Below are 18,910 nucleotides of genomic sequence, written 5' to 3'. Positions count from 1 at the left end.
TCTTTTCTTTGACCCTTGTGGCAGGTTTTATTTTTTCCTTCTTGTGTGTTATGGAGAGTAAACTTAGTAATTTTAATCCCTTACCTTTTTCATTACCATTTGCATATTGTGGAGGCTTGTTTTTGTCAATGCTGTTAAAGCTCTGACTTCTCCGATTTAAATTGGAAGCTCCCTGGACTTTGGTACTGCTGCCTGCAGCTGGCACTCTTGAGGGTCCTGGAAGCCTGGAATGGTGAGAAAATCAGTGAGGAACCAGTGAGAAATCTGTTAATTTTATGTAATACAACATATAGCAGAGACAATGTACAAATATCAGATCACAATTTTAAACCAATGAAACCAAATGAATTCAGGAAGCAACAACAAACAGGAATATTCAAATTAGTTAGACTCCACAAATTAAAATTTAAACTTATCCTTATGCACACAAAAGGGAAGAAGATGCTTTCTAGAGCCACAAGACATGTAAGAAGATGCTTTGCATTTGCCATTAACATTGCTAAAACAGATTCACCCTAACAAATATTAAAGTACAATATCAACCTTTACTAATATGTAACTTTTGGAGAGGAAATATTAAAGAGATAGATTAAAAAGCACAGCAATACATAGTTAAGAAATATTTTGTATCTCTTACTGTATTAATTTTTTCACAGTTATGTTTACCATAAAACCTGGCTTTTTAGTTATCTTATATTATTTTTCAGAGGGTTATTGACTAAAATACTTCCTCCTTACTATTTTAAATGAAAAATATTGTAAATACTTTTTTTGTCTAGATGATACAGATGCATTTATACCTTTTAGATAGAAGTGTACAATGTAGCCCATACAGTTCATTTCTTAGTATTTGCTGCCACCATCTGAACCTTACTATGTGGCTACCCTAAGGAAAGAAACATAGATTCTAGTTGTTTCTGGCATGCGTAAGCCTGTATCTTTTTTATTTGTTTTGTGCTGTAAGATTCCTTAATATGTGCCTACTTCAAACTTTCTGAAGCATCTTTGTGGGCACCCCTACTCCTTTCTTGTTTTGTTATTTCTTAGATAAAATTGCTCAAATCAGTCACAGGCTTTTGCCACAGAGGAGCATCTCCTGTTTCTTGCTAATTGGAATGATTTTAATTAATGACAGTGCAAATTCTACCAGAGTTATCAAATTCTGTTAGTTTCACTTTATTATGAAAGAGCAGCATTAGAAGGAGGGAAAAAATTATCACATTACAAAAAAGTACAAAACATTTGATTTTTTCCAAACTTTTTTTGTTTGTTTAATACACTAGCATAACAGAAATGTTCAAATAATTTCATTCTCATTTGCAAACATATGTAAACAACTCCACAGTCTCTTTCTTTACCAGTTTAAACCTCAGAGAACTAATGCACTGGTTATTTTCATCACTCATTTTGGCCACCAGCCTGCCCTGCTAGTCTCTGTGCTGAGCCCAGAGCAGACTGTCTCTGCACTGCAGCGGTACACGTGCTAACCTTTACCGTGACCCGTGAATTCAAGTGATCTTCTGTTCCCTGAAGAATGCACTAAAACAAACTTAAAAATCCATTTGCTCCTTCTCATTACCCTGATTTGACAGGCAGTAAGAGCCCTGAGACCATTTGTCAAAGGTAATGACAAAAGCAATGAAAAGGCATGTGCAACACTAGAAACTCATCTGTTCTATTAAAATACAAAATAGTTCTGCGTATATTCTGTATGCCAGAATTTAAGAAATTGCCACAATAAGCACATTATGCATGAGGTCATTTTCTCTACACACTTTCCAGTTTACCTCATCTGCTGACTTTCTTAATTCAATTCAGGTTTTAAATTGTTCTTGCAGAATCATGTTAAGCAGCTAAGGAAATGCAAAGAAGAGTATAACAAATAAGGGACAAGTCACATACCTCTGAACAGGCTTCGGAAACACTGCCACAGATTTAAAGTATTAGACAATAAGACTGTTAACTTTGACAAGTTGAATGTGAACAAGACAGGAGCATCAGAAATAAGGAAAATGAAGACCTATAAATGCAGGTGCAAAGCAACTGGACCGTGGTATAGCTCATTTCAATTTATCACCAGCAACGCACATTGTGTTAGTGTTCTATACTGCAAAATGCAATCTTTATTGGAGATTATGCAATTTACAGTTCATCGGCCTCACCAATGAACTGTAAAGCAAAAGTATAAATAATTAACACATTAATTACCTCCCCCCCAACCAAAAAAAAAAAAAAAAAAAAAGTTAGGAAAAAAGAATAAGCTTTAGACCTCAGCTGTTTTCTTCTACAATCTGGCTTGTAGATTTTAGTGCTCATGGAAATGACAGACTAAAAGCACTGACAAAATCTGAAACAAGTCAGTTCCTACACACAGCTCTGTAAAATTCACTGCCAAAACAAAGTCTCTTGATGGAGCAGAAGTCTTGGAAGTCATTCTTTTTTTCTGCTCTATTTTGCTTCTGTATAAACTTGACTCTGTGAACTCAAACTTTCAGGTGGGTTTTCTATATATGCAAAACATCTAGTGGGAACTGGGGTGGACTCCCAAACTTCTTTTCACTCATGACTAAAGCCAGGAATTCAGCCAGAAAGTATAGAGCACTAAAATCACCAACTAATCCTTCACATCCAATATTTTACATGCAGAATACAAAGATGCAGGATACATACCAACCAGAAATATTGCTAATATATATAGTAGAAATCAGCCAATTGGCCAAAAGCCAATGAATACAAGGCTTTTCTGAGGCAAAGCTCATCATTCCAAAGCTTGCTCACATAACAGAAGTTGCACATTGTTTAGTGTCTGCTTAAGTCCAAAGGATAAAATATCAATGGGCATATACTTGCTTGAGTATCACTAACAAGCAATAAATTAGAGATATTTAACTGACCTAGAAGCCTTTTTTTGACTGGTTGCAATTCCACTGTGATTAGACTGAGTTGCATATCTGGCTGTGAGACTGTATGAGAAGAAACAGAGAAATTGAATTAAAGAATTTCTTTGAATATGTATAGAAAGAACACACTTACCAGCAAATGATGAGTTAATGAATGCAAATCGAACATGGATAAAAACTGCAAATTAACTGGCAACAATATGAAACAATGTAAACATGCAGATTTTTATGAGATGCAATGAACAGGTTATGAAATAATGGATATTATTATAAAATGTCTCATTTTCTAAAAATTATCTTATCAATAGAAAAAGCGAGCAAATTTCCACAGTGACTGAACTCCTGAAACATATCTCAATTCACAGAGAATGTGAACTTTAAAATACTGGGCTTTTTTTCTTTCCCCATGAAAAGCACTAAGCACAGATACATTCCTATTGGTCTCTCCAGCAACCTGACTGAATTCACAGCAGGGCTCTTAGGAACAGATTTGCTACACCAAATTCAATGTGGACTCAGAAAAATTCTCACTAAAGCAAGGGGACCATCCTGGACAGTAGAGCTATACAGAAGAAGCTCCCTGTCACAAATTTTATTGGATAGAGGATAGGTCATGTATGTGATGACCCAGGCAATGAATCAGAGGCTGCATTAAGAAAGTCCTGGCATGTGCTTAAACTCACTGTGAAATTCCATAGGAAAATGCACCTTTGTCTATTAAGTCAACCAAATAGCATTTCTGCAACAGAAAGTGTATTATGTTATAGGGCTAAAAACTGTATGTTCCTTTTGGCAGCCAACAACCTGGCAAGATTAGATAGCGCATTATTTCCTCTAGTCTTTTGGACATTTACATAGGGGATATGTCAAATGTATGGCCAAGGTACCACTTTCTGTCAGGTAATTTCAGTTTTATAGAAAGGTGCATCCTTTGGAATCCACACAGTCTAAGGCGGTAGAGAGGCACCTAAGCCGGGTGCAATCACAACATCAAATTCCTTGAATTGCTAGGGAAGTCATGGGCAACTGAGGAAGCAGAAACGCTGATAGTCACAGATTTCTTTTGTTTCTCAGAGTCCTGTATCTTCCAGCAATAATTCTGAGTAGCAGCAGAAACCACAGTGCTCTAGTCCCAGCTTTAGACTGGCAGTACTTTTAATAAGCACCTGGTGGTGTTGAATCTACCAAAACAGTGTTAAGCAATTTCTGCCAGTCCACTGAAGCAGCCAGACCTGAGTGTAAACCAGGTGGGAGAAGCTGTCAGGTAAGAAAGGGCTTACCTTCCTTAGCACTGCAGTGCTAAAAAGGGGTGAGAAGAAGGCATAAACCAAGGGACAATATGAGACTGGAATGAGATGTGAGATTATTGCTACTTTACTAAATTAAACCCCAAGAAAGGGTTCAGTGCTGCCTCTTTGTGCCAATTAAAAATGGCACATTTGCACATGATGAATATAAAAGTAAGAAGAGTACTTCAGTCTTAAGAGGGCAAAAAGGAATAATTCAATATGTAAAAGCAACATTCAATTCTCTGACATTTAGAGTAATGCTGAGAAATTGCTTTTTTATATGACCATAGCTTCTGTGGATATTATAATATATAATACCAGTGATAAAAATATAAGATATACTTATAATAACACCACAATAATTTCATAACAATAACACTCTATGTATTTTTATCTATCTAGTTTTTAGTACATTTAATTATATTTCACTTATGGCTATATTTCTTAAAAATATCTGGACTTGTAATACAAATGTGACATAGGCTGTTTTACTGAATTTGCTACATTTTTGCCTGTCATAATAGCCCATCTTTTGATGAGCTCTTTCTCTCATTTTTTTTCCCAGCATATTTAAGTTGAAGGAATCTAGAATGAAGGAAGCTAGAAATGAATAGCTGGTTATCTGCGTTGACAAAAATAAGAGATTTGTGAGAAAAATTGTATGCCAAATAAAATCTTTGTGCATTTATGCTGTAAGACGTGGAATGATACACAGTACAATCAACATAGAAAGATGGGGGAAAAGAGTAAGTAGGTTGCAGTGCCTTAGTGTATCATAGCATTTCTACCTCAAACAACACATTCCAGAGTAAATTGAAAGATCAAAACCCTTAATCTCAGTGTTGATAAACTAACCCACATACTTTCAGTAGCAATAAATACATAAAATCCCTATCTGATAATGCTTGCTAGAATGCTTCCCTTCTGTGGCTGTTACTTGGGACTCCATCCACTAGCAAATTCATGAAACATCAGCCTATAGACTACCTTCAAACTTTCCAGACATGCTTGATAGACATTGATCAAAATGTCGATGTCAGTAAAATGTGATTTGTAAAGCATGATTTCCACTGTGACTGAGTAAATTTATTTTCCAAAGTAATGTGACAAGAGAAAGGCAAAAAGAAGATTTAACAACTCATAAAGCAGGTGCATCAAGTTCCTAATAACTTTAGGTTTTCCTTGTCAGTTAGCTCAGGATGTGTTGAGCTCATGAAAGCTGTGCATGGATGCATTTCTCAGTTGCTGGCCTCACTTTCATGGATGTGAACTGCAGTGCTGTTTCAGACTAGACTTTAGCCTACTCACTCCTTGTACCCCTTAAATGTATAAACAAATACTTACTGCACTCTACCCTACCAGATAATTGTCTGTGGGTAGCATCTGTCAGTCAGGAAAATAAATTGTTTTGCTTAAAGCAGTTATTTTTAATGCTTACAAATCCACACCATGATATAGTAAGTGTGTGTCTGCAATAAAGCGGTAAATGGATCTTAAGAGACAGTACCAGTTTAATGCTACAGCATTCGGGACAAGGAAGGCTTTACTTGTCAGGAGGCTGGAAAGGGAGGGGTTTTAAGGCCTCTGTTTCTCAGCTGTCTACAACTCTTTCTCAGGTTTACAATACCCTTTCCACTGTTGGAAATGGATGATGATCTACACCATGTACACAGGTCCAGACATCATGCTTAGCTTTTCTCTTTCAAATAACACACAAGGGAAGTGAAGTAAATGCTGTCCAAAACAGGTAAAATTGCATACAGGCATTTGAAATCTTAGAAATAATGTGGACTCTGCAAAACTAATATGGACTCTATCCTCCAGGTGGAAGTCATCAATATTTTGTTTTATAAACCAGGGAAACACTAGTCATAACAGCAGATATGAAATGGTGACAATTAGGAAATTTCTTTTGCTGTGAGAAAAAGGAATAAACATCCTGAGATTGCCCAGAAAGGCAGTTCAGCACACAGATATCTGAGAAGAAAGGACAGTGATGTTGCTGACCCCAAGGTACTGATGGAGAACCCCATGTCTGTATTGTGCTCACTGGTTGCAGGAACCAGGGCTCTGCACATGGCTGTGCAGCAGTCAGCTGCACTGGGGACCTGTGCACCATGTTCCATCAGGATGGGGAACAGATAGAGGTCATTCATTTGCAGGCATGACATGGTTACAAAACAGTCCTAAAAGATGTATAAGAGACTAGGAAATCAATATAGGCTACAATATTATGTGGCACTTAGGGATAGGTTTTAATGGTAGACTTGGCAGTGCTGGGTTAGCAGCTGGACTTGATGAACTTGAGGTCTTTTCCAACCTAAATCATTCTATGATTCTATGCAGAAGGAAGGCAACAGATTGGTTGACACTGGACTAAACTACCACAAACTCTATCTTGTTGCCATACAGTATGTCAGAAAATAAGTAGGCCCTTGAAAGTGGGTTAACACATAAAGCTGAATGATGAACCTTCTATAAACCTGAAAAGAGCATGAATCAAGCTAAAAATATTTTAACGTCCATCTTCAAAGAGTAACCCATGCAGTGACACCCTGAATATCATATACTTTTTATTAAGTCTTCCAAAGGATCAATAGGGTCACGTTACATCATACTGTCATTTTCCTATAATGTTATGAGTCACATGGTGCTTCTAAAATGCCAGCTATGCACTATGTTAAAATTAGAAAAAGGGGAAGGGTTTTGTAGAATATAATCAAACCGTTTCTTCCTTAGTGGCATACTTGAATTTTAAAATGCTGTTGATCTTACAAAGTGCATTTAGTCTCTAGTCTAAATGCACTCCAGAGCTGTTCAAGACTTTTGTGTTAGAAAAATTCTCTGGAAAAGATTAGTTTAAAAATAGTTATTTTTCAATGTAAAAATTTGCCCAGAAGGTCTCAGTTTCCCTTTGCACCTTTTTTCCTTTTAAATTTTTTATTCTTAAATAAGCTATTTGGCTGCTCATCATCCTACTGGTTGAAAAGCACAAGAGGTAACATTCTAAGGTATACCTGACTCCAAATTCCAAGTGTGCCTGGAAAGATGCCACAGGAAAAAAATGTTTCCAAGCTCTCACCCTACCAAAGAGTTTGGGCAGGTAGATCCCCGATTCCCCATATGCACTTTAAAGGAGCACTGAGGTAGAAACCAAAAAACCCTTGATTTTCTGTACAAACAATATTTTTCTTTTTAGTCCAGCCTTGATGAATTAATATGTGGCCATATCTTCACGTATGTATCTATATAGCTACATATATAAACATTTAACATTTATACAAATGTTATTTATGCATGTGTATTTTATAGATAAAGGTATATTATCTATAAATAGTTGTATATTATATATTTAACACACTTCATTTTTTTTCATTCACAAGAGGAAAACTCAGGCAGTTCTAGCTCATACCCTGTCATCTCTTTTAAATTATTTGGACATTTCTCTGTGGGACCCCTGGCCTGGTTCAGGGGTCTCGTGTGGTGGAAAAGTCTCTCCTCCAACCCGTGCTTTCAAAGAAAAACTCCGCAGCCTCTTGTTGTTCAGTCTCAAGGCAGTTTATTGTTGGTTATCGAAACTATTGTCTTCTCGGGCGGCGGCTGTTTGATCAGCGGCCCAGGCAGAGGCACACACGCACCCTGACATCCTCTCTGTCTGCTGTCTTCTTCTTCTCTCTCCCCACCCAGGGCTGCTGCTATCTTTTATATTATATATTGCATATTACGTGTTTACAGTTTTCCCCCCAATACCTACTACCTATGTTACAAGGTGCTTTTCTATTCTAAACCAATCCATAAGTGCCAGCATCACCAAGAACATGGAGGCAAGGAAAAGGAAGGAGGAAGAACAGGATCAGCCCACTTTCCTCCTCTTAGAACTTCTGACCCCCATGTACAAAGTAAAAACCCCCCTGTACAGGTGCTAAAACCCCCCTGTACCATACTAAAAAATTTTCCCCTCTGTTTTGTAACTACTTCTACTATACTATCTAACCCTTTGTGACTGCTTGTTCCACCTTCAAAGTTGGTAACTCATTCCATGGCTCAAACTCAAAATCTCAGCTTTTTCCAGCTGCCTGCCAGGGTCTAAAATGCTTCTGACCAAGGCCTGGAACCTCCAAAAATGGCTGAGGGACATTTTGAGTTCCAACATTTCTCCTTTCTGCTCTTTGAGCTTCTGGCATCTTATTCAACAGTCTGTGTCTAAATGATTCATGCTTGAAGGTACAAGTAAAATTATGTTTTAAATGTTTTCCTATTGTTCACAAGTCATAAACCAAAATGCAGATAACCCAGTTTTGCATCAATTTTTATGTTCTTGCAGAATACAAAGCCTTTTAATAAAAAAGAATACACAGTGATCATAGCTTTTCTGCTTTTGTCCTGGTATTGTAGTACAAATATTTTTTGGAATTTAATGGAAGAGTACAAGAACCACAACATTAAAGAAACAAAATGGATCTCTAGCAGTAACTGTGTTGTGGTTTAGGACACTGTGCTACGTCACTACTGTGCTTAACCTAACCCGTAGCACACCTAAACCAACATCTTTTAAATCTTACTATTTTTCTCTGAACAAATTAGACAAGTGGATTACAGTGTGTTGCCAGAACTAGGATTAGGCCCTTAGGGACCAATTATACCATTTTATGACCTATCTCCACACCATTTATAATTTTATACTAGAACAAAATTATATGAGAGTATCTGCACAAAACCAAATGCCACCATTCTACCTCACAGTTTGATACAATAAAACTGTAATGAAGTTTTTTTCCTAGAGCAAATGGAAATGGAGGTGACAGAAATGCTCTTGTTTTTACTTCTTCAAATCTATGTTAATTATCTCTTGAATCTTTCCATAGATTCCCAGAAAGTCTACATTCACAACACATTCTAATGTATGGCTGGGATTGCTAAAAACCTGCATCAATCAAAAAATTATCACATGGTTAACTGCTTCTATTGATGGTCGTAAAACACATTTTTAAGCATTTTGTTCTGTCTCCCCATTGACTTTAAAATGGTAAAATGCTTTGTAATATACAGAAAATACAGAAGATTCTATCAGCAGTTCAGCTATTTTCCCTTAAGTATTTTCAAAACACAAATAAATTCTTCTAAGTCTAGTGAATTATAAATATAAACTCCCTTTTTTTTACTTCTATTTCATCTATTTTCCAAAGGCAATGATTACCAAACAGCACTGCCTATCCTTTTTGGAATTTATATAGATTTTATTCTGGAGTTTGTTTTGGTAAATTAAGAGAGAAAGTATTGTCCTTCACAGCAGCTTCCATCTGTAATGTTATTTCATTAACTGACACCTGGAAATCCACAATGCGAAGAATATCAAATTTGTTGCACAATCTGTGAAAATAGTAAGATATAACAGATGATAAAAAGGACTGACAGAAGCAAAAAGGTAACAGTACAAATATAAAACTATGACTTAAATAAACGTAAGATGCAAGGAAAAGACTGGGTCACATGTTGGTATCAAGGAATTTATTAAGGAATAAATAGGAACCAATTTCATTTGCCATATACAAATAATTATAGGCAACCTCCAATGTTCACAAGATGTCAGAATTAAATTGGTGGCGGGTCCTGGAAAGTAATAAATGTATAGACATTTGCATCAGATTTCATTTTCAGAGAATGAGAGGAGCTAATGAATATAAGTAGAAAGTGAGGGTAGAGCAACAAAGAATGTCTGAAGGGAAAACAACTTATTTTTAAAGCTTCTATTACTTCAGAAGGAAATATTAAAAAGATTGGATTCAAGTGCTACAAAGGTAAATGGAACACTGCCCATTAAATTCTACATGATCTGTATTAGCAACAGTGAAAATTATGGCCAAAGTGCATCAAAACTGACATAAAAAGTAATGAGTAGCAAGGGTGCCACAGGCCTGACAATGAGAATATCTGAAATGTACAAAATTAAAATTTCCACTAAACTGATTTAAAACACTTTTTTGAAACTGCAAGTACAAAATGAGAAAAGATGACAGTTGCATTTTGAACTGCAACCAGCAGAAGAGGCAGTGAAAAATTATTATTCTTGAACAGAGGTAATTTATAAGCAGAAGAACCCGGGGTAACTGCATGCCACAGGTTCCCAAGGAAAGTGTCCAGACATTAATCAGGTACTTTGCAAGGAGAAAAAAATGTGTAACAAACAAGGGGAGATACCAATCAGTAAAGGACAAGTTTGAAGGATCCATCCCATAGAAATGCGTAAGAAGGTAAAAGATACAAGTTGTTTAAGAAGGACTGGTGATGAAATGGTCAATAGAGGATGAGCAGTTTAAAAAAAATCCTAAATGCTATTAAGAGACTAAATTTTTAATTTACATTTTTTATTTTCTCTCTAGGCATGCAATAGAGTGGTGTATTATAACTATAGAAAAGATCATTTATTTTAGAACCTGAATGTCACTTTGAAACACCCTTTCCCCATTATTTTAAGCTGAAGAAATGTTATTAGATATCTTCTTAGAGAGGATGGTTTACATGGAAGAAGTATATGAAAAATACATTCTTACTGCTGCTTTGTTCTGTCTTTTCTGTGTGAAGGTTATTAGACAGGTTAGTCATTTGTCACTGTGACACACTGAATGCTTTATTTACTTGGACTTCAGGACAAATATAATGAACTTCCTTTCTGAAGTTTCTGTGATTCGGAACCTTGATGACTGTAATGATTGCATCTTTGGGGAGCAGAAAAAAATGGGGCCACAGCTGATTTGCAAGGTAAAATAAAAGGTTAAAATAAAATTAAATACCTAAGGGCCATTTAAAGGTCAGCTTCCTGCAGATCCTGGAACAATCACATTAAGGAACTCCTTCTGCATTATCTCCCAGACATATAAAAATACATGAGATTAGATTAATAGCACTTACATCCTTACTAGCAAACACAGTACAGAAAGAAGACACAAATAGTTTCCTAAATTTTATTCTCTTCAGAATTAGTGATTTGATAAGGATTCCACAGTGGGAAAAGCAGGAACTATCTGCCTCTTTCCCTTCACCAAAACCAAGTGACTAGCAATGGCATGAGCTGAGGACAGCAAAGGGGCTTCTTTCATCACTTTCCTATATATTAACCAACAAACACACACAACTTCCATTTTCCAACCTATGTCAGTGCAATGCACTTGGTGTAGACTGCTGTAACCCTATTTTAAACCTTCCAAATATTTAAATGAAGGTCTTTTTCTAAACAGAGTGATGTAACCAAGATGGCTATGTAGATTCCCACTATTCTGACACGGATCTATTTCAATTCATAATCATAGCACTGCATTTTCATTACTGTACTTCACACAGCATAAACTCTGTGTCCAATATGCTTAATTTTTTCTCTAGTACTTCTGAGCAGCAGGCAACATGAAACCCTGCTCCTTGCAGTAGTTATATGTGCAACTGCCTGCAGAAATCAGCTACTTAACTTTGTTTATATGCTCAGGAAAACCAGGGTGCACTTTTAATATAAATTTAACAAAATCCATCTGGACCTCAAGCTGTGCTCATCATTTCTGTACATGATAAAATAGCTTGTCCATCTAGGGGAATTTTTCTGACAGCTTACTGAAATTAGTTAGTGTCTAATCTGTAAATGAGACAGAACTTCTTTCATCCACATATGTTTTCTCTTAGTATCTGGGTGGTTGAAAGATCATCACCACAGATGTATTGCTCTGATAATGGAATCCACTACCAAAGTGAAGCATAAAAATATAATGTAGCCATTGTTGTCATCTATCTGTACTGACAGATATAAATAAGGCCACCACCACTGTATTTTTAAATATAAATCTCAGAGTTGAATAAAGTCATAAGGAAAGAGTGAAGTGCCAACTTCAGATCTCAAAATATTCAATTCCCACATAGTCATGGAAGAATACAGGATATTTTAGGGTAAAAAGAAATCAGAAATCACATCTAAAACTATTCTTTGCCTTTGGTTACTATTTATTTGCTGCAGATTTTTTCACTAATAGTCTAATAATGTCAGAGTTTTTATAATTACTGGCACAAAACTGTCATCTTCCATAAAGCAAGTATGCTTTTTGCAAGGCAATTTCACTTATCACGAATCCACTCCCTTTCTCCCTTTTACATTTAATTTGAAATGTTGCTGTTGGCCATAGGCCTTGATAGGCAAATAGTACTCTTTCACAAGAAGAATCTTGTCTGCCTTCTGTATGTACAGCTTTCACAATTCTGACGTTGGTCACAGACAGCTTACATGGGAATAGGAATGTTAGAGTACTGCCACACTGATCAATTTTGGATAACTTTGTAAGGAGCCTGGATAACTGTGAAAGGCGATTCATTATCCTCCCATGCAAACTTTGCACTTAGGAAAGATGAGTTCCTCCTGAAATTGGTTTAATTACATTCTTGGTCAGTGTTGTCTCCTAGTCACACAAGGACAACTAGTCTCTGAATTCCCTATTTCTGCACAAATCTAATCCACCCAATCCTATGACATTCTGAAGATAACCTTCCCCCAGGGCTTCTGTTTGTTTAACTTAACAAAACAACTTGTGTATGAAAACTGTAGAGACCTAATATCATTTGGTGCCTGTTTCAGTTTTTGTTGACAAAGGGCTCAAATACTGTATAAAGTAGCTTCTCTTCAGTGGCACGTGGGAATGTTCAGACACAGTAATGATCACAGATATTGATCATTACTGAGGACATCATAACCTAGATATGGGGATGAGTACCATCACCATCAGCATCATCATCATCACCACCACCATCACCAGCAGGACCAGTCTTTTAAATTAAGAGAGTTAGACGCTAGCCCTGCACATACAAAGACAAAACTTTCTCGGTCTTCCTTAACCTCTGTATTCTGACTATTTTCTGTGTGACTTCTCAGAGGTATTGCCTTTCTATGTATAATCTGTATTTCTCTTGGAAAAAGTGAAGGGCATCAACTTCTCATATTTGTTTAATAAAGAAAATACAACAGCTTTTTACCTCCTAGGAAATAAAGTTGAAATTACACCATATGCTTAGTATACATTAGCTGGAAGCAATGAATCAGTAACTTTTCTCATAGAATACTCTAACCTAAAATAACCTCAGCTATTAATATAAACGAAGACATAGTTTCAAATATTTAAAGTACAACATGAAATATGACAGATTACTGAAGATCTAAAAAAAATTATAAAGTCTATAAAAAGCACGCCGCTTTTTCAATGTATATATTTTGCTTTTGCTTACATGTATGCACATATACAAGCATATGGATATCAAATGCACTTAAATGTACATAGTGCATCAAAAAGACATTTTTATTTCTCAGGTGTACAGCAAAGTAAATATGTGTGAGTCTTCCAGTAAAATAAAACACCCATAGCATAAGAAGATGATTTTCACAATATCCTTGAAAAAAAAGATGAACTTCCCATTCATGTGTTAGCAGCTACATTCATTATCTGGCTTCTGCCATAATAAGATAATTTTTCTTCTTCCTTTCAAAAATCTGAAAGAACTATTTTTAGATAATAAATTTAATGGAAACTATTCTCTGTTACGTGCATTTGCCAAGTATTTTTTCCAAAATATACAACGTAAGGGATTTTCTGCCTTAAGGCTTCTGCATACCAAACCCTTCCACAGTTATGGTACAAATGTTAGAAATTTAAAATTATATTCAGAACTTCAACATGGTAATAAAAAAGACATACCTGCACAATAAATGTGTAATAATAAATAGCCATAAAGATTAACATTTACTATGAAAGGATAAAACAGCTTGTTTTATCAACAACACTTCAGAAAAAAAATAAAATTATTCAATTTTTGATTGACAGCAGTTAGATTATCTATTGAATTAATGTCATATGGACAGTGTGAAGAATGTATGTTAATAAACACTTCAGATTTTATCACTTTCCAAAATTCCCTGTACAATGAAACGTGTAGGTTTCAGTTTCTGTATGAAACTACTTTTTGCCAAAAATATCTAAAGATTTTGAGTGTCCCATAGAGCAGTCATGTGAGTTCCTCAGGACCTTCTAAATTATGAGCTTGCCCCAGCTAAGTTATGTTGGTTGCTTTTGTAATTATTGCTGAGACACATCTGACATTAAAGAAATCATTGAAATCAGTTTGAGGTATCATGTAAGCTACCTGTCCACCTTTCAGACAGCAAAAAGTGGGCAAGAGGCAAGATGAATCTGACCAAAGTAATCTTTTATTTTTAAATTCATATTTTGGCTTCTTTTTTAAAAATAAGCTTTTATTTACTTATTAGGATAATTAAGCTAGAAAGGTATTTGGTAAATATTTTTAAATAATTTTTCAAGTTATTTATTTTATTGGGAAAAATAATTGAATTAAATGGCTGCTATGAAAAGAAGTGTTGGTTAAGTCCACCACAGAGAAGGCACATCAGTGTACATTTATACACTTATCTATTTGTTGGAAAACGTGTTTTCACATGTCATTTTTCTTAGGAAGGGAAATATTTCATACTAATTGTGTTGTGAGCCACTCAGGAGCAGGAGGTGGAGCTTCTTTGTTCCTGAGTGATTCGTTATAAAAGGCCTCTGGGGAGCGCGGCGACTCAGAGCGCGGCGAACAGGAGCGGGCAAAGAGGGTCACAGCAGTTTGCGTAGCAGTTCACGCAGGCAGGGCAAGCAGGCAGGGCCACAGGTTCTTGCAAGTTTGGTAAGGTGTTTCCATTGTTTGCTTGATCTTGGGCTTTATCCTAAGCTATGGTTTTAACCCGGTCGAAATCTGTGGTTGGTACAAGTGTATGTGAACAAATAGAGCCCTCCAAAAAGGATGTGTTTGTGCAGACCCATTCCTGCCCAGAGTGTTTGAGCTTATCAGTGGTATTAGGGGGTGTTGTGGAGAAGGTCTGCCTACGGTGTGAACAAGTGAACGACCTCCTCTTGCTGGTGGCCGAGCTTAGGGAGGAAGTTGAAAGACTAAGGAGTATCAGGGATAGTGAAAGATAAATAGACTGGTGGAGTTCAGCCCTTACATCTTTAAGGGAGGCCCACCAGGATTCAGAGTCTCACTCTCAGGCAATAGAGGGGCACCTGGTAGATGAAGGGGAGTGGAAATGGGTCCGTGCTCGGGGTGGTAATAACAAAAACACTCCTGCCCCCCATCCCCTAGCCAGGTGCCACTTCAGAATAAGTATGAGACCCTGGATCTAGAGAACCAGACAGATAATTTAGAAGAAAATTATCTGCCCAGTGAGCCTCTCAATTATAACTCGTCTAAAAAATGGATTACCACCTCTAACGTCAAGAAAAAAAGAAGGGTAATTGTAGTGGGTGATTCCCTTCTGAGGGGGACTGAGGGCACCGTATGTTGACCAGACCCATCCCACAGAGAGGCCTGCTGCCTCCCTGGGGCCCAGGTGCAAAACATCACTGAAGGACTTCCCAGGCTGATTCAGTCCTCTGATTATTACCCACTGCTGATACTCCAGGCTGGCAGTGATGAAATTGATAAGAGGAGTGTCAAGGCAATTAAAAGGGAGTTTAGGGCACTGAGTCAAGTGGTTGATAGGACAGGTGTACAGGTAGTGTTTTGTTCAGTCCCTTTGGTGGCAGAGAAAAATTATGGGAGGAATAGGAGAACTCACATCATTAACAAATGGCTCAAGGGTTGGTGTCATCAGCAAAATTTTGGATTCTTTGATCATGGAGCAACCTTTATGGCACCTGCTCTACTGGAATCGGATGGGATACCTCTCTCTGTTAAGGGTAGGAGGTTTTTAGCTCATGAAACGGCAGACCTTATTGAGAGGGTTTTAAACTAGGCCTGAAGGGGGAAGGGGATGCAGCTGGACTGTCTGGAAGCAGGCCCAAGGATGGTAAGACTGTGTTAGGGGACAAATCAGTAGCCCAGCTGAGGTGCATGTATACCAGTGCACACAGCATGGGTAACAAACAGGAGGAGCTGGAGGCCATGGCGCAGCAGCAGAGCTGTGATGCAGTCACCATCACAGAAATGTGGTGGGATGACTCACATAGTTGGAGCACTGCACTGGATGGCTACAAGCTCTTCAGAAGAGACAGGAAAGGGAGAAGAGGTGGAGGGGTGGCTCTTTATATTAGGGAGGCTTTGGATGTCATAGGTATTGAAACTAATGATGATGAAGTTGAGTCCCTATGGTAAAAATTAAGGGGAAGGCCAACAAGGCTGACATACTACTGGGAGTCTGTTATTGTCCACCCAAGCAGGATGAAGAGGTGGACAACTTATTCTATAAGCAACTAAACAATTTTTCAGGATCATCAGCCCTTGTTCTTGTTGGTGACTTCAACTTACCAGACATCTGCTGGGAACTTAATACAGCAGAAAAACAGCAATCTAGAAAGTTTTTAGAGTGTGTGGAGGATAATTTTTTGTCACAACTGGTGGGAAAGCCCACCAGGGGAGGGACTATGTTAGACTTGTTGTTCACAAATAGAGATGGACTGGTGGGTGATGCGGAGGTTGGAGGCTGCTTGGGGCAGAGTGATCATGAAATTATTAGAATTCTTGATAATTGGTGAAATAAGGAGGAATATCAATAAGATCTCTACACTGGACTTCCAGAGGGCAGACTTTGGCCTATTTAGAAGACTTATTCAGAGAGTTCCTTGGGAAAGAGCCCTTGAAAACAAAGGAGTCCAGGAGAGATGGGTGTGCTTCAAAGCAGAGATCTTGAGGGCACAAGAACAGACTGTCCCTGTGTGCTGAAAGATGAGTCAAAGAGGTAAACATCCAGTCTGGATGAGAAATGAGGTTTTGAAGAAACTTCAAAATAAAAAAAAAAATATCATCTCTTTAAGAAGGTACTGATTTCTGAGGAAGCATTTAAGGGAGCTGCTAGGGCATGTAGGAAAAAAATTAGGGAGGCCAAAGCTCAGTTTGAACTTAACTTGGCAACTTCTGTAAAAAATAATAAAAAACGTTTTTACAAATATATTAATTGTAAAAGGAAGGGTATAACCAACCTTGGTTCCTTATTGAATGAGGCAGGCAATCTAGTAACTAAAGGTGAGGAGAAGGCAGAAATGCTTAATGCCTTCTTTGCCTCAGTCTTTTGTCTTCAAGACAACTGTCCTCAGGGGTTGATAGGTGGTGCCAGGGAACAGAATGGTCCTCTTGTTATCCAAGAAGAGGCAGTCAGAGAACTCCTGGGGCACTTGGATATTTATAAATCCATGGGACCAGATGGTATCCACCCTAGGGTGATGAGGGAGCTGCCAGATAAGCTTGTGAAGCTGCTCTCCATCATTTATCAAGAGTCCTGGCTCACTGGTGAGGTTCCAGACGATTGGAAACTGGCCAATGTGACACCCATTTACAAAAAAGGTAGGAAGGAGGATCCTGGTAATTACAGGCCAGTTAGCCTGACTTCAGTACCAGGTAAGATAATAGAACAGCTCATACTGAGTGCTATCTCACACAGCACCTACAAGACGGCCAGGGTATCGGACCCAGTCAGCATGGGTTTACAAAGGGTAGGTCATATCTGACCAGCCTGGTCTCCTTCTATGACCAGGTGACTCGTCTGGTAGATGCAGGAAAGGCTGTGGATGTTGTCTATTTAGACTTCAGCAGGGTTTTGACACTGTCTCCCACAGCACACTCCTGGAGAAGCTGGCAGCCCATGGCTGGACAGGAGCACTCCTTGCTGGGTTAGGAACTGGCTGGATGGCCGGGCCCAGAGAGTGCTGGTGAATGGTGCTGCATCCAGCTGGGGCCAGCCACCAGTGGTGTCCCTCAGGGGTCTGTGCTGGGACCAGTTCTATTTAATATTTTTATAGAAGTCATGGATGAGGGCATTGAATCCTTCATTAGTAAATTTGCAGACGATACTAGGCTGGGAGCTTGTGTTGATCTGTTGGAAGGTAGGACGGCTCTGCAGAGAGACTTAGATTGGTTGGATGGATGGGCAGAGTCCAACAGCATGAAGTTTAATAAGTCTAGGTGCTGAGTTCTGCATTTTGGCCACAAAAAAATCCCCTACAGCGTTACAGGCTGGGGACAGTATGGCTGGACAGTGTCCAGACAGAAAGGGACCTGGGGGTGCTGGTTGACAGCCAGTTGGATATGAGCCAGCAGTGTGCCTTGGTGGCCAAGAAGGCAAATGGCACCCTGGCCTGCATTAGGAATTGTGTGACCAGCAGGAGCAGGGAGGTCATTCTTTCCCTATACTCGGCGCTGGTGAGACCTCACCTTGAGTACTGTGTCCAGTTCTGGGCCCCTCAGTTCAGGAAGGACATTGAGATGCTTGAGTGCGTCCAGAGGAGGGCAACGAGGCTGGTGAGGGGCTTGGAACACAAGCCCTGTGAGGAACATTTGAAGGAGCTGGGGTTGTTTAGCCTGGAGGAGAGGAGGCTTAGAGGAAATCTTATTGCTCTCTACAACTTCCTGAAGGGAGGTTGTAGACAGGTGGGGATTGGTCTCTTCCACCAGGCAGCAACTGGCAGAACAAGGGGACACAGTCTCAAGATAAGGGAAGGTATAGGTTGGATATTAGGAAAAAAAATTTCACCAAAAGAATAATAAAATACTGGAATTATCTTCCTAGGGAGGTGGTGGAATCACCATCTCTGGATATGTTTAAAAAAAGACTGGACTTGTCACTTGCTGCTATAGTCTAGTTGTGGTGTTATTACATAGATTGGACTTGACCTTAGAATTCTCTTCCAACCTCATTATTCTGTGATTCTG

The 18,910-nt window shown here is 38.3% G+C and overlaps 1 protein-coding gene across 14 annotated transcripts in view; it reads right to left on the bottom strand.

Annotated features, from left to right (window-relative positions):
• Positions 1-18,910, bottom strand: part of NAV3 (neuron navigator 3) — a 518,378-nt gene that overhangs the window by 139,068 nt on the left and 360,400 nt on the right. For 11 of the 14 annotated variants that reach the window (XM_085568751.1, XM_077783527.2, XM_085568750.1 and 8 more), the window contains 2 exons: positions 2,895-2,963; positions 85-224 (listed from right to left, as the gene is read on the bottom strand). In XM_085568751.1, the coding sequence (XP_085424877.1) occupies positions 85-224; positions 2,895-2,963 (209 nt within the window). The remainder of the gene's footprint in view (positions 1-84; positions 225-2,894; positions 2,964-18,910) is intronic. The other 3 variants (XM_077783526.2, XM_085568747.1, XM_085568748.1) reach the window with 1 other exon arrangement.

This window comes from Lonchura striata, chromosome 1A (genome assembly GCF_050655825.1).
Source record: "Lonchura striata isolate lonStrDom1 chromosome 1A, ASM5065582v1, whole genome shotgun sequence".
Taxonomy (NCBI): domain Eukaryota; kingdom Metazoa; phylum Chordata; class Aves; order Passeriformes; family Estrildidae; genus Lonchura; species Lonchura striata.
Note: the sequence above shows the minus strand (reverse complement) of the source record. Positions and strands in the feature narration are given on the sequence as shown.